This window comes from Chiloscyllium plagiosum, chromosome 2 (assembly GCF_004010195.1).
Source record: "Chiloscyllium plagiosum isolate BGI_BamShark_2017 chromosome 2, ASM401019v2, whole genome shotgun sequence".
NCBI lineage: Eukaryota > Metazoa > Chordata > Chondrichthyes > Orectolobiformes > Hemiscylliidae > Chiloscyllium > Chiloscyllium plagiosum.
This window is the reverse complement of record NC_057711.1, coordinates 125563285-125579215: the sequence shown is the minus strand read 5'-3', so window position 1 is coordinate 125579215 and position 15931 is coordinate 125563285. Positions and strand designations below refer to the sequence as shown.

Genomic DNA, 15931 nt, shown 5'->3' with positions numbered 1-15931 from the left:
GTGTGGCTTCGATGTCATAGCAAAGCTGTGTGCATCCCTAAACACATAACATTCTGACCATTGGTAACATGTCAATTCCAATATGAGCTGCAAGCGTAGAAACTTTGTGAACCTTTGACCAAATGTTACCATGGGACTTCATGAGGTGTACTAACATTAATATAATAACTGTTACTGCCAATGGTTATTAAGCATCATGTTATGTTATTTATCAGCTAACTAAAGAATGGCTGGTAGAAAGATAGAACAGGTATTGTTGGAGATTTCACTATTTCCTTGACTTTTAATAACAGAGAACTGATCAAATGGCTCATATCGTCCACTTATTTTTTGAGTCCTTTCTACTGAAGTATGACCTCTTTGAGGGGAAAGTTATAAATTGCTCATCACAAGACATTTTTCAAAATAGATTTTGCTCCTCATATGCTACCTGACCTGCTGTGCTTTTCCAGCACCACTCTGATCTAAACTCTGGTTTCCAGATCTGCAGTCCTCACTTTTGCCTATTTTTCAAAATAGGATCATTTCTGATGGATTACATGGTACTAAGAATTGTTAATCAGTAAAGAAAGCTCAACCATCAACCCAGGGCTGCCGGGTTATGAAAAGAATAAGGAAGATTCAGTAAAGACTGTAACATATAAATTAATGGTGATTTTCAGATTGTCCATAATTTGCTGAAACTATAGCAGGGGTATTCATTCAGTTTGGGAATCCACTTCTAAGTGGGCAACTTAGAAACTACTTGTGCACTTTAGAAGCACAAATATAGAAAGACAGTGTACGATCATTCTGTAAAGTGTAAATTACAGAGAAACCTTGATGTCTATGTACACAAAACTCTAAAGGTGATAATAAAGGATAAGATGCTTCAAAAAACAGATTTGGACTACTTGAAGAAATGATGCAGGAATATCATCAATCTCTGGTTAGGACTCAGATGCAGAATTGTGGATAATTCCAGGCATATGTAAGGGTTTTAGAAAGGTGCAGATGAGTTTGACCAGACTGCTGCCAGTATTTTACCAGAGATAAGGAACACTATCTGCCCAGAAACAAAAATATTTAAATCTTTCTTCTTCCATGAAGGCAGTGAACATTGAATCCTTTAACTAATCCAGGGTCATAGATCTAAATCTGATCCTTTCCCTGATTAATCTGCAGATAAATCCATGTACGTATGTAAGATGGCAACACATGCTCCAGTTCTCCAGAACTGGGAGACTGAAATAAATCAAATCATCTTTCTATAAAGTAAATATACAAAAGAAAAATAGTTCACAGGCTGCTTGGTTCACAAACTGCCTCTTGGATACACTAAGTGGAAAATAATTGCGAATCACATAATTTAGGGAGTAATGCAAAAGCATTGCACTGGATCAGTCCTACTCGCTGTTTTGCCTACCTAGTAAGGAAATATTTGATGTAATTAATTTTTTCTAGGCAGATCTTCTGTGAAACTTCACTAGTAAAGCTGAAATAGATTACCTCTCCTTTCAGGTGTTTCTAACAGAATATACTGGGCGTCTCTTGATCTATTTGCTGTTCTATTTTCGCATACTAAATCTGTATGAAACAGAAGAGATAAACCATTCCAGACGTCACCCAGTAGTGCAGTAAGTAACTTCTTATCTGGTCTTTTGTCACATAGAGGTTTTGGTTATACTTCTTTTTAAACACTTAAATCTATCAGTCAATTAATCATTTTGTGAAGTGTCTGGCATTGAATTTTCTTGCTATCTCTCACTCGAAAATTATTCCGTTCATCAGCAGAAAGTTTTCTTGGAAAATCCATACGTATATGGTCTGGTGTATTTGTTGTTCAAAAGTGGAAGGCAGCCAACGACATTAAACTTTCAAACACTTCAGTGCAGAAGCAACATAGGTTCTATATGTTTTATGGGGCAGTTAGCACCTGAAAAGGTTAATCAACATCTCAAGATAAACTCCACCCTCAGGATATGAAGGACTATTCCAAGGAAGAGCTAACCAGTTCCAGGCTTGAGGGTTAGTACCAACCTTAAGTTTAGTACTAAGCGCAATGTAGCTAAACAGTAACGTGCACTTAAGTCTAGTCTTAATTCTTCAGTCTAACCGAATGCCTCACAAGAGACTCTCATGCAACTCAAGTGTAACCTTATTTAGAGTCATATAGTCGTAGAGATGTACAGCATGGAAATAGACCCTTCGTGTCAACTCATTCATGCTGACCAGAGATCCTAAAGTAATCTAGTTCCACTTGCTAGCATTTGGCCCATATCCCTTTAAATCCTTTCTGTTCATGTACCCATCCAGATCCTGTTAAATACTGTAATTGTACCAGCCGCCATGACTTTTTCTGACAAGTCATTCCAAACATGCACCACCCTCTCTGTAATAAAGTTGCCCCTTAGGACCCTTTTAAATCTTTCCCCTCTCACCCTAAACCTATGCCCTCTAGATTTGGACTCCCCCGCCTGAAGGAAAAGACCTTGGCTGTTCACCCTAGCAATGATCTTCATGATTTTATGATCTTATATAAGGTCACCCCATAGCCACCAATACTCCAGGGAAAAAAGGCCCAGCCTATTCAGCCTCTCCCTATAGCTCAAACACTCCAACCTTGGCAACATCCTTGTAAATCTCTTTTGAACGCTTTCAAGTTTCACAATTTATTTCCTATAGCAGGGAGACCAGAATTGCACACAAATATTCCAAAAGTGATCTAACTAATGTCCTTTACAGCTGCAATATGGCCTCCCAACTCCTATACTCAATGCACTGATCAATAAAGGCACGCATACCAAATGCCTTCTTCACTATCTTGTCTATCTGCAACTCCACTTTCATAGAATATGAAACTGCACTCCAAGGTCTCTTTGTTTGGCAACATTCCCCAGAACCTTACCATTAAGTCCTGCCCTGATTTGCCTTTCCAAAATGAGGCACCTCATATTTATCTAAATTAAACTCCATCTGCTACTCCTCGGCCCATTGGTCATCTTATTTATGAGTAAGTGCTATTTAATAAACCTACTCTTTTCTGAGACAGTGCTTCTCTTCCACAGAAGACTTTGTGTGGATATTCTTCTCCACTTGATATCAATAACTCAGCCAAGAAAGATTGGTGACAGTGAATCTACACAGCAGGTCAGGCAGCATCCAAGGAGCAGGAGAATCGATGTTTCGGGCATGAGCCCTTCTTCAGGAATGAGGAAAGTGTGTCCAGCAGTCTGCTGGACACACTTTCCTCATTCCTGAAGAAGGGCTCATGCCCGAAACATCGATTCTCCTGCTCCTTGGATGTTGCCTGACCTGCTGCGCTTTTCCAGCAACACATTTTCAGCTCTGATCTCCAGCATCTGCAGTCCTCACTTTCTCCTCGACAGTGAATCTACCCACAGCATCTTAAATGGGACCAGTAAACATGACCATACAATATGTTGCTGTCAATACAGAAGTTTCCATTCAAACTTTAGGGAGATGGAAGAGAAATATTCACTCACCTGCTTTGCCCTTTATCAACAAAAGACATCCTAATGTTCACAGCTTCTTATCCAAAAAATGAGCAAGCACAGATGACCTGGTGTCATGACAGGGCAAACATCTCAACAGTTGTGACTTTCACAGGAAATTCTTTAAGGCTTCATCGAAGATATAATGATTCATTCCTGAGCGCACACATCTGTATTCTGAAAAGATTCTGAAAGGATCTATGTACTGAAAAGATTCAGTACCAAAGGATCAAGCAATGATTTTTAAAAATGTATTCATTGCTGCCTAAGCCACCTTCTCATTTTTAAACAGCAACGAGATCCATGTTCACAGCATTGTGAAGGTGAAGATCTTTGTACAGTGTGTTGTAATAATAATGGTCAATCACAATCTTTGAGTCCAGAGCTCCAATGAGAGGTCCTTGAATACTTGTGCTGTCTGCAGACACAGTTAGAATTTCATAATATGTACTCAGGTTCCGATGGTGGAACTGGAATTGGGAACACTTCTCATGAGTCAGTACCCAGCCCCAGCACCCACAGTTCAAATTTACTGGGGGCGTCAGAGGATACAGGAGACAGTTGCAATCATACAGTGGGATTGGTATTCATTTGTGGTATCCACTGTTAGATGACAACGTAGTAAGCGTGAGAAGTTAATAAAGGAACATCCAGGACAAATGGGACAGCTCTGCATGAAGGCCACAACTTTCCTGTCCATTTCTATGTGATCAGTTATTCTTTTTTTCATTTCTCATTACAAGACTACATACCTCAAATCTTTCCTGTCTTCTCTCCCTTCCACGTATGGTTTTGTATTCTGACTTCCCTCCACCTTTTACATCCATGCTCTTTCAATGCACTGTCTTTGCCCCAGCTGGAGACTGGCAACTCCAACAGAAGTTCCTCCAACCATCAGGAGTGGTAGGAGAGGCTCTTTTCTCAAGGCAGCCCAAAGTTCTCCCATTTATAGAGTCATAGAGTCATAGAGATGTCAGCACAGAAACAGACCCTTTGGTCCAACTCGTCCATGCCGCCCAGATATCCCAGCCCAATCTAGTCCCACCTGTCAGCACCCAGTCCAATACCCTTTAAATCCTTCCTATTCATATACCCATCCAATGCCTTTTAAATGTTGCAATTGTACTAGCCTCCACCACTTTCTCTGGCAGCTAATTCCATACATGTACCACTCTCTGCATGAAAAGACTGCCCCTTAGGTTTCTTTTATATCTTTCCCCTCTCACCCTAAACCTATGCCCTTGAGTTCTGGCCTCCCCCACCTCACGGAAAAGACTTTGTCTATTTATCCTATTCATACTCCTCATAATTTTATAAACCTCTATAAGGTCACCCTTCAGCCTCTGATGCTCCAGGGAAAACAGCCCTCGCCTATTCAAACTCTCCCTGTAGCTCAAATCCTCCAACACTGGCAATATCTTTGTAAATCTTTTTAAGTTTCACAACATCTTTCCGATAGGAAGGAGACCAGATTTGCATGCAATATTCCAACAGTGGCCTAACCAATGTCCTGTACAGCCACAACATGATCTCCCAACTCCTGTACTCAATATTCTGACCAATAAAGGAAAGCATACCAAACGCCTTCTTCACTATCCTATCAACCTGCGACTCCACTTTCAAGGAGCTATGTACCTGCACTCCAAGATCTCTTTGTTCAGCAATACTCCCTAGGACCTTACTATTTAATGAATAAGTCCTACTAAGATGAAAGATGCTTGGATGGAGATCATTGAGCAACCTGAGTCCTGGGTTCAGTACAGGAATAGAGTCACCAACCTGCTACAATTTATCATGGTAAATGGTACAGTCACATATTCTCAAAGGGCCTCAGATGGGAGCAGTGTGTAACGTGTCTTTGCAAGTAAGCAATGAGGTGAGGCATACAAATACATATTCAGTCTCAGGACTACATGGTGATTGAAACCAAAATGCAAGACAATTTGGCTTGAGTGCTTGGATCGAATGTATGTATTTATTATTGGACTAATATCTGTGATGCGAATGCATGTTGGAAAGGCGAGTATTTGTGAGATATAGCACTAACTCTGCAGATTGTCATGCAGTAGAAACAGACCCCAGTTAGAAAGATAGCAAGGATTGGAGATGCAGTGCCAGGTCTGTGGCTGCTCAATCCTAACTAGGAAGAAACACTGCACAAAGAACAGAAGAATGACTGAATGATCAAAAATGGCAAGGCTGGCATGAGTTGGCATGCAAGTGAAAATGCATTCAACCTGGTGCTTACACATGAATGTGCGGGGACATGTGAAGAAACGCAATGTGTTCATTAGGAACTAATTTTTAATGTTTTCTTTGACTTTCCACTATAGCCCTTGCAATCCCAAGTCCAATCTGTGCCATAACAGTACCCTGAAAGTCCAATTCTGGGCATGTTGTCAGCATTGGCACAGACATGCGCGTTCATCTGCTTCTTCCACAATCTCCATCAGCACAGTTATATCCACAGAAGTCATGGAGGTTTTTTTGCATTTAAACTCAGGACCACTCTGTGGTGAGTATACTGCACATACATCCCAGCAGCAGAAGGAGGCTTTAACAGGTGGGTCCCCTATCACATGAAGAACTGCTGGGGACAAGATCTCTGCTGAACCTCACATTAATGATGCCCCTCCGGTTGTGGAGGCATGAAGCCTGGTAGAGAAAGAGCAAAAAGCAGAGAAACAGCTGGAGGAGATGTCAGAGGTCATGAGCAGTTTTCTGCAGACAGTAGAGGAATCTCTGAATCATGTGTTCTTCCATGGCCTAGGTAACCGAATGCTTGACTTATTCAATGGACAGCTTGGCAACTGTTAGGGACAGTCAGGTGCAGTATAAAAACAGGTGCACTGTGCCCTGCATTTCATTGCTCTAACATAGGCTGTATACACCAGTGGCTAGGCAAGAAGGGGATGAGGCACATGGACTTACCACCAAAGCGACAGAGAGATGCCATTGCACACTGAGAGGAAGGATTGTGTGCCTGGCACCGGAGGGAATTCCTCTCAGGATATCCATGTTGAGCTATCTCTCTGAATTGACTCTATTATTGACATTGTTTTGTCTCGAGAAGACAAGTTCAAGGGGAATACTCCTGCAACAGTGCAAGACATCCCCAGAGGAACCTTCAAGTTGAATTCAAGAGCATGCCATCTATTACCAACAAAGGCAATACGGCAATTCATGGAATGGACTTCTTCCACCTCAGTTTACGAAGTCAGGAATGTACTGAGGTGGATGACTGTAAACATAAACTGGTGAAAGCACATAGATGCTGTGGGATCTTTTTAAAGATATTAAATTTGTCACATTTCATTTGTTTCACTTTGTTCACGCGCACAAAAACATCATTTTTTGGAACTAGCTTGGTCAGACAACTTAACATACTAGCATGCCTCATGGTCTATATGCAATGGTGGTTGTAGAGGAGACATTTCTTTTATTGTAGACAAGTACTGCTTCCCATTTAGTTTGTACTGAATGTTCCCGTGGTGTTCAGGTTTGCACTTGTGTGAAAAAGACCTGCTCTCCTCACTCTTCTAGTTGAAGAGAATTGAGATTTGGAGATGGTTCTGGGAGGGAAGCTGATCTACACCACTAACAATGGAATTCTGAAGATAGCACAATGGTCATTTGGATACCTCTCTCTCTCTCTCTTTGATGAATCAGACGTTTATTCAGTTTTCCCCAGTATCCTTTTGCCTCTCTATGGCCCTGGCACCATTTAAAGAATAATGGACAGTCACAAGTGCTCTTCAGGCTTATCCAATTCATCCTTGTCTGAGAAGGACTGCTCCTCCTCTCTCATTCTGTTGTTACATTCCTGGGGATTGCTTGGCCATGTTATTCATGTACAGCAAACTACTGGCCCCCAAGTATACTTGAACTAAAACTTTGGAAACTTACACTCTGGGTTTCTCCATGCCCAGAACCCACTCCAGAGAGGGCAACTTGCAGATTTGTATTGGAACATGGCTGAAAAGCAGCAGGATTAAAAGGTGTTTGGAGGGATACTAGTGTTTCATATTATTTTAACTCACTCCATCTCCATCTCATATCTGGTAAGTAACAGACAGGTTAATTTGAGATTATTGTCCCGAAGTTTGAGAGGGCTTTAACTCTTGAAGAAAGCTAAGGATCAACTTATTAACATTAATCAAACAGTGTGTGGAAGTAACTCTGAAATATTGGATGGAAAATATTTTTTAAAAATATGTATGATGTCTCTGGTAGCTCTTTGGCATGATTATATAAGGAGAATGCACCACCTGCTATTTATGTCATTTTTTTCCATTGCAATCCATTTTCCACTTATTTTTCTGTGTAAATTTCATTGCCCTGTCATCCCCTGAGATCAAGAAATGCAATAATGTTTTCAAAACTCTCATCTTTTTGGAAAATATGTTCTTCAATGCCCAATAATACTCTTTCTGCCAGGAATTACCCAAGGGTTATGAATTAATTAACTTCTAGTTGTTTGTTCATATCTGCACAAGTGCAATTTATTAGTGAAACTGAAGAGGCCTCAATTGCATTGGCCCTGTTGATTAAGCATTGTCTGAAAACAAAATCACCAAATCATGGAAAGACAAACATGGCTTGTTAGTTATCAACAAGCTGGTCATATTGTGAGACAATTTGAGATCAGACTTATCGATTTTATGTCAAAAATCCCTGTGCTTATTCACTGAATTATTTTCTTCACACTGAAGTCACAATTCCATTAGTTCAATTTGTCAGCAGTGAGCCCAGCACACCAGCTATGGGTGTCTCATGTCGTTGCTAACTGTTGAAAAATCAAGCTCTTCAGCCAATGTTCCTCATTGACAGCATAAACACAGAAACAATCCCAAGGCTTTTGGAGCTGACAGATGCTCAACATGGCTGCCAATTGTTCCACCCAGCATTCCCTGCCAAAAGCGGTGAATTTTCATTCTTCACCTTCCATTCCAACTTGGTTGGAAACTTCAGTGTTTGGTGAAGACAAGTTGAAGAAATTCTGCCATAAGAAATTAGAATTTGATGCTTTCATCTTATAATCCAAATGAGTTAGAACACTAATCTGTTCCAGCCATCATCCTGTGCCTCAAAACAAACTTAATTCATTTTGAGGTTGAGTGTTTTCAAACATCGCAAACTGATTCTGGCAAATCATTAACTCTTCAAGTTTCGAAAAAATATTTTTATGAAATCAATCTGCATTCCTAGCAAATAGCATATGGGTCACTACAAGCCAATTTTTTTTATATGTGTCCTGATTTTTAAAGAAACGTTTGGAAATGCTGTGTACAAGAATTGGATTGGCACGAGTAGGGAGCCAAGCAGCTTTGGGACACTAACCATATTTTCATCAGTGATTTGCATTATGGGATTGAATCCTATGGCTCTGATTTCTCACCTTGAGCACTCTGGCCCAGCATGTAGTTTGGTTGCCTGAAATCAGTTGATACCACAAAACAATATAACTTGCAAGAGCTAATTGTGAAATTTCAGCAAGGCAGAATATGACTCAAAGAAAAATAAGTACATGAACTTCTGAATGAGAATTGGACAGAAACGAGATACATTGAAATGATCAGAAGTCACCACTGGAAGACCATTTGCATATTGCAAGTTAACTTGAGGAAATGATATATTTTCATATCTTTGCACTCTTCCTGTGCAGAAGAGTATAAAGTGGTGAAAGAATGCACAATTTGCTTAGCAATCTGACAGTCTATGAAGTAAACTATCGTTCCATGAACAACCATCATTTTATCAGCGCTTTGGGGTAATAAATCATATATAAAGGAAAGTTTTTGGGCTACTATAGCTGATGAGGTAGAGTTCCCATACACGCCAGCTACCCTGATCCCCATTTGACACCAGCCTATAAATGGGATGGTGCAGAGCCAGATTTTAACACTGCAGTGTTTGTCAGAGGCAGGACGACAATGATTAAGCCACAGGCTGGCTTTCACTTCAGAGATTGACTGCTTGTTAGACAGATGTGTGTGTTATGAACTGTGCTAATGAGCAGGTTAGAAATTGGATGATCAGACTTCTCCAGTGTTTCAGTGGGATCCTTTTATGACAGATAAAGATCTCTGCTTTAGCTTGGGAGATTATATTGCCATCTGTGTTCCTCATGACTAATGCCTTTGGCTCCAATGGAGTTTAAGATTTTGTAGAAATTTTCAGCCTGCCAACCAGAAGCAATTTCTGGAATCAAATATACCATCTAAATTCCAGTATAGTAAGCAGGACAACAGAAACCCAGATATCAATAATAACTCAAACGACAAGAAATGGACACAACATGCAAAATCTTTGACAAAAGTTTACCTTTCTAAATTACTTCTGTATATTTTCTTCCTCCACCTTGCCTTTAAGCTTAGCTTGCATCTGCCACTCCCTTCACTACATCAAGCAAATCCTTGAAACTCTCTTTGTGCACAGCTTTACAAATGGAAACACAGCTCTGAAGAAGATGCTGAAGGTAAGCATTAACATAGCCATTAGCAAACCTTATTTCCTATATTGCCCCTTCATTTTCCTCACCATAGTGATTTTATAGTGCAGTACAATATTTTCGAACATTATTAATTTCTTCAATGTTTTAGCTCGTGGATTGGATTAAAATCAAATGTTATCACGAGGTAGCTTCAATAAATCTTTATCTGAATGGTATGTGGTGGAGCTTTAACTTTTGTTTTTCAGAGACCTGTTACAATGTCATGCAGGACAGCACTGATGCTGAACAATGGATAATACAGATATTAGACTGGCATGTAATCTATCTTTTATTTCCCATAGGATTTATCTCGTTTATTCTCAAAAGAAATGTACTGCCTCCCACAGCCATTTTGTTTTATTAGATACATATGTTAGTATTTTTCATAAAGAAAGTCAACCTGTTCAAAGCTATTTTTTTATAAATGTCCGGCATATTTTTAATCCAAATAGGTGTCATAAAATGTAAATATATATTGCAAATAATTCAGATTTGCAGGTTTAACTGCATTTATGCTAATTCAGTAAAAACAAAGCAATAAATATTGGTGAGAGACAATATGATCTGTGATATAATGTCACTGTGGAGATGAGGGCTGGAGTTGGTAAAAAGTCATCAAACATTAACCAATTGCACAAACAGTTAAAATCCTTCATAGGTCTTCCCCTTTCAGAATGACTGGAATGCAGAATTTAGGTAAAATTTCAGGAAAATCTTTAACACCAAATATTACACTACTTTATTTGACATTTCAAAACATTTTATATTGTTAAGGCTACACAGTTAAACAGGTGAGTAAAATCTGTTGAGTCCAGGAGAGGATTTAATAGTCATTAGTAGAAGGATTTTAACTTGTGGAGGGTTTGATAAGTGCTAGGCCCAGAGGAGTCAGTACATGCAGGAGCATGAAAAAGCACAGGACCAGAAATAGACCAATCAGCCTTTTGCATTCAAGTGTCTATTGGGAATTTTTAATCATTCTACCTTCAACAGATTTTCCAGGGAATGGTTTACAGGTTTTCACATTTTGTGCTTTCCAACATCATGCTGAATAGTTAGCTCTATCTTTAAGATTATGCTAGTTTGTTCCAGCTGGACACCCCCCCACCACCACCACCTTACATAGCAAACAGTTGCTCCCTATCCTTAAATTAATAGCTTTTTCACTTATACAACTGAAATATTGGTAAGATTACAAACCCTCTCTATGTAACCAGGATTGATAAGTTAACCCTTTTAGTCCTGGCAAGTCCAAATATATCATTTATGAAATGTGCTGCCCAAAATATATTGGAGTACTCCATCTGCACCCTAACCAAAGCTTTATACAGCTGTGGCAAGCCTTAAGTTGTGGGTGATACAATGCCCACATAATGTGTGCATATATCTTGGGGTGACATCCACAGTTGCACTGCAGTTAATTTGCTGAGTAAAGCATTTTGGCCCAAATTTTCCAACAATTATCACTGTTGGATTCCCACTCTGTTCCTACTTAATTTGTGCGAGGAGTGAACCCCTTATTTCTGACCTGAACTTCCAATCCCAGAGTATACCTGAAATCCAACTGATCCCTCTTAGTGCAGGAGTTGGTGGAATTCAAACCATGCCTCCTTTAATACGATAATTCTCGGATTCTATTAAGAGTTTGCAGATCTCAAAAACTGAGTGATTTGGATTATTGTCCACCTCTGTTCAATAGCTGAAATATTTTCAAAAGCTTTCAAAAATACAAATTAAAACATGGATCAGCTCCTTATTCCTTTTAGCCCACACTGCGATTTGATAGAATAATGGCTGATCTGATTCCTCTATACTCCTACCTATTAAGATAACTTTTCACTCCCTTGCTCATTCAAAAGCTATCTTCCTTGCCTTTTCAAAAAAAACCAGAAAATTCTGCTTCTGCTGAGAGTTTCAAGATACAGTGGAGAAGGAAAAGAAAATTCCTCATCTCTGTCTTAAATGGGCAAGTTCTTACTTTGAAACAGTGAACACTTGTTCACAATCTGTCCACACTGGGTAATATCACTCCACATCTACCCCATCAAGACCCCTTAGGATTTTATATATGTCAATTCAGTCATTTCTTAGTCTTATACACACTAACGGACAAAAATATGGTCTGGCCAAACATCACCTCATAAGACAACTGGACCTTTCCTAATGAAGGGCTTATGCCTGAAACGTCAACTTTCCTGCTCCTCGGATGCTGTGCTTTTCCAGCCCCATGCTTTTTGACTCTGATCTCCAGCATCTACAGTCCTCACTTTCTCCCATTCCAGATATTAGTCTGGTCAACTTTCTGTGAAATGCATCTGTCGCATTTAGATTTAAATTTATTGTCACGTATATATAAAAATACAGTGAAAAGTGTTTGGGTGTTGCAAACTGCAAGGTTTTGCAATGCTCCAGTGCTATCTTGAAACACTGAGTGCAAATGCAAGAGTTTACTGCAATAGAGTTCATCATTCCCTCTTCATCTTGTTACCCTCTGCTTATCCTCCTTTGCTGCTTGACACCTGCGGTGGTCTCTAATGGGCTCCGGGGTCTCAGTTATGGGCCCGCTTCTGCTGTCACCGACACTCCCATGCTGGAGGTGGAGCCATGGACTTAGTATCTGACCTCCTGGTCCCCTCTGATTGTCCTCCAAATGTTGCCGCCAGTCATCAGCCTCCTCCGCCAACAACATTGAAGCCTCTGTGACATCAGCACCAGAGTCAGAGCTGGCCGTGAATCTGGGGTCTGGTCCCAACCAACACATCCCCCTGTGGAAAAAAAGACCCGGGAAGACGATTGCCTTAGCTACCACCACTGCTCACTGGGAGCAGCTGTTTCTATTGCCACGGTAGGGAGGCTGAACCTGCTCTCACCCTGCTGAAGATGCCACACAAGGCTTTTAAAGATAAATTAAGAATAAAAAGAAACAAAGAAAGAAGACAGAAGCAGATGAGCCCCAGGCCAAGAACCCTAACGTAGAACTACTACATCGCCGCCATCTTGAAAATCCTTCCTTGAATAAGGAGCCTCGTGTTGTACACTGTACTCCAGATGTGGTCCTACTAATAAGCTGTGGGACACGTTATTCATTATCCAGTAGCCAGTGTTTCTTTGTGAACATGTGACATAGGAGCAGGAGTTGGATCATTTGAGCTACTCTTCCATTGAGGATTGACCGTGATCCACAACTCTAAACTGACCAGGCAGGACAAACTGCCCAAAGCTTAGATTGCTAAAATCCAATGCCTTAGCATTGGAAATGACATGAGATATCAGCATTCTTCATGAGACTTCAATATTTGTGTTCAGCATGTGGTTTCCCTAGAAAATTATATACCTAACAATAAATGTTATTTAAAGAGTAAGAAAGACTCTAAAAAAGAGGTAATTTATTGACTACATTTTGTGTTAATAACTAGCAAATTGAAATATTCATATAGAAAATGATTGACAGTGTCAGTGGTAGGTAGATGAAGAAGAGGTTGGAAAATCAAATTTGTTTTCGGGCTATATATTCATACAAGGCTGCTCAGTAGAAATGGGGGAACATTTAAATGGAAAATAGCACTAGCAGCAAACCAACCTTGGCCCTAGCTACATAGAATTGTGAAAGCCAAAAGGATATAGTGATGCTTAGATGGATGAACCAAGTTTCATATCTCATTTACACTGCTTGAAAGTTATGGAATAGTATTCTTTGTATGAGTTCTAAGTATTATTGAGAAATTATTATATAACTATACTTAATTTATTTCTGGAAAAAAACTAGATTGAATCAACACAAAGAATAATAACTGGACTTTAAACTTTTTAAACCACAAGCTGTTAAATTAGAACTCCTGAATGAAAGGTCAGAAAATGAAGAAATGAAAGTTTAGTTTAATTTTCTCATGAGATGTATTGATCAATAATTTTGTCATATTGAAGTACTGTTATTTGAGGAAAAAATGGAAAAAAAATCTGCTTCCAGAAACTACCAATTTTGTCAATTTAAATTCCAAAACTTCTTCTTTCAAAGGGCACATTCTTTTAAAGCAATTTTAAACCCATAAATTCTGTTTAACTTTATTGTTTTCTTTTATTTCCAGGGATGTGCCTTTTATTGGGGATTCACCATGTGGATGGCTTATTATATCAATCATCCTTTATATACACCACCCAGTAGGTCACGTATATTGCATGATTTAGAATCTACCTGTCAAAAAATGTTTTCTAGTTTTATATTTTAGTTTAGACTTTGCAAAACTTATTCATGAATCAATGTAGTAAACAAAGGGATTTGTTTCTTATATGTGCCCCTCATGCTTTCAATTGTACTAATTTGATAGTAACCCGTGATTACTAAATAAGGATTGCAATGATAACTTAAACAGTGACTACGCATTGAAAGTTAAAAATCACACAACACCAGCTTATAGTCCAACAGGTTTAATTGGAAGCACATTAGCTTTCGCAGCATCGCTCCTTCAGCAGGTGATAGTGGAGGTGATAGAATTTATAGCAAAAATTTATAGTGTGATGTAACTGAAATTATATATTGAAAAATTGATTGTTAAGTCTTTCATCTGTTTGAATACCATGATAGTTTCACTTCTTTCATGTGTAATTCACAAAACCTTTTTTTAAAAATTGCATTCTCAGGTTTAAAGGCAAGTAGTGGAGGTGTGGGGACGGTTTTGGTGAGGTGCTCATCCTCATTGATAATGTGTTGCAGGTCTCGAAGAACATGGCGTAGTTTTTCAGCTCCTGGGAAATACTGAACAACGAAGGGTACCCTGTCAGTTGCAGCACGTGTCTGTCTCCTGAGGGTGTCATTATGGTTCCTTGCTGTGGCACGTTGGAACTGGTGGTCGATGAGTTGGGCATCGCACCCCGTTCTTGTGAGGACATCCCTGAGTACTTCCAGGTGTCTGTCACATTCCTCCTCATCTGAGCAGATCTGGTGTACGCGTAGGGCTTGTCCATTGGGGATGCCTGTTTTAATATGTTTTAGGTGGAAGCTGGAGAAGTGTAGCATTGTGAGGTTGTCTGTGGGTTTGCGGTAGAGTGTGATGCTGAGGTGTTCATCCTTGATGGAGATGCGTGTGTCCAAGAATGAGACAGATAGTCAAGAGTAGTCCATGGTGAGTTTGATGTTGGGATGAAACTTGTTGATGTCACTGTGTAGTTTTATCAGTGACTCCTCGCCATGGGTCCAGAGGAAGAAAATGTTGTCAATGTACCTGGTGTACAATGTTGGTTGGAGATCCTGCATAGAGAAGAAGTCTTGTTCAAACCTGTGCATAAAAATGTTGACATATTGGGGTGCAAATCTGGTCCCCATGGCTGTTCCATGTGTCTGGATGAAGAACTGGTTGTCAAAGGTGAAGATGTTGTGATCAAGGATAAAGCCGATGAGTTGTAGGATGGTGTTTGGAGATTGGCAGTTGTTGGTGTTGAATACTGAGGCTGTTGCCACGATGCCATCATTGTGGGGGATGCTGGTGTAGAGTGCAGAAACGTCCATTGTGACGAGGAAAGTTCCCGGTTCGACTGGTCCATGGGTGCTGAGTTTCTGGAACCGTAATGACCTCCTCAGGAGACAGACACATGCTGCAACTGACAGGGTACCCTTCATTGTTCAGTATTTCCCAGGAGCTGAAAAACTACGCCATGTTCTTCGAGACCTGCAACACATTATCAATGAGGATGAGCACCTCACCAAGACCTTCCCCACACCTCCACTACTTGCCTTTAAACAACCGCCAAACCTCAAACAAATCATTGTTCGTAGCAAACTGCCCAGCTCTCAGGACAACTCCATACAACCCTGTCACGGTGGACGCTGCAAGACGTGTCAGATTGTGGACATAGATACCACTATTAGGCGTGGGAACACCTCCCACCGTGTACATGGCAGGTACTCATGTGACTCAGCCAACATTGTCTATCTTATACATTGCAGGCA

The 15931-nt window shown here is 40.0% G+C and overlaps 1 protein-coding gene across 2 annotated transcripts in view; it reads left to right on the top strand.

Moving 5' to 3' along the window:
- LOC122563775 (trans-2,3-enoyl-CoA reductase-like) overlaps nt 1-15931 on the top strand; it is a 134756-nt gene that overhangs the window by 85330 nt on the left and 33495 nt on the right. Inside the window, exons 5-7 of one of the 2 annotated variants that reach the window (XM_043717998.1) lie at nt 1501-1616; nt 9867-9972; nt 14073-14145. In XM_043717998.1, the coding sequence (XP_043573933.1) occupies nt 1501-1616; nt 9867-9972; nt 14073-14145 (295 nt within the window). The remainder of the gene's footprint in view (nt 1-1500; nt 1617-9866; nt 9973-14072; nt 14146-15931) is intronic. The other variant, XM_043718005.1, reaches the window with a different exon arrangement.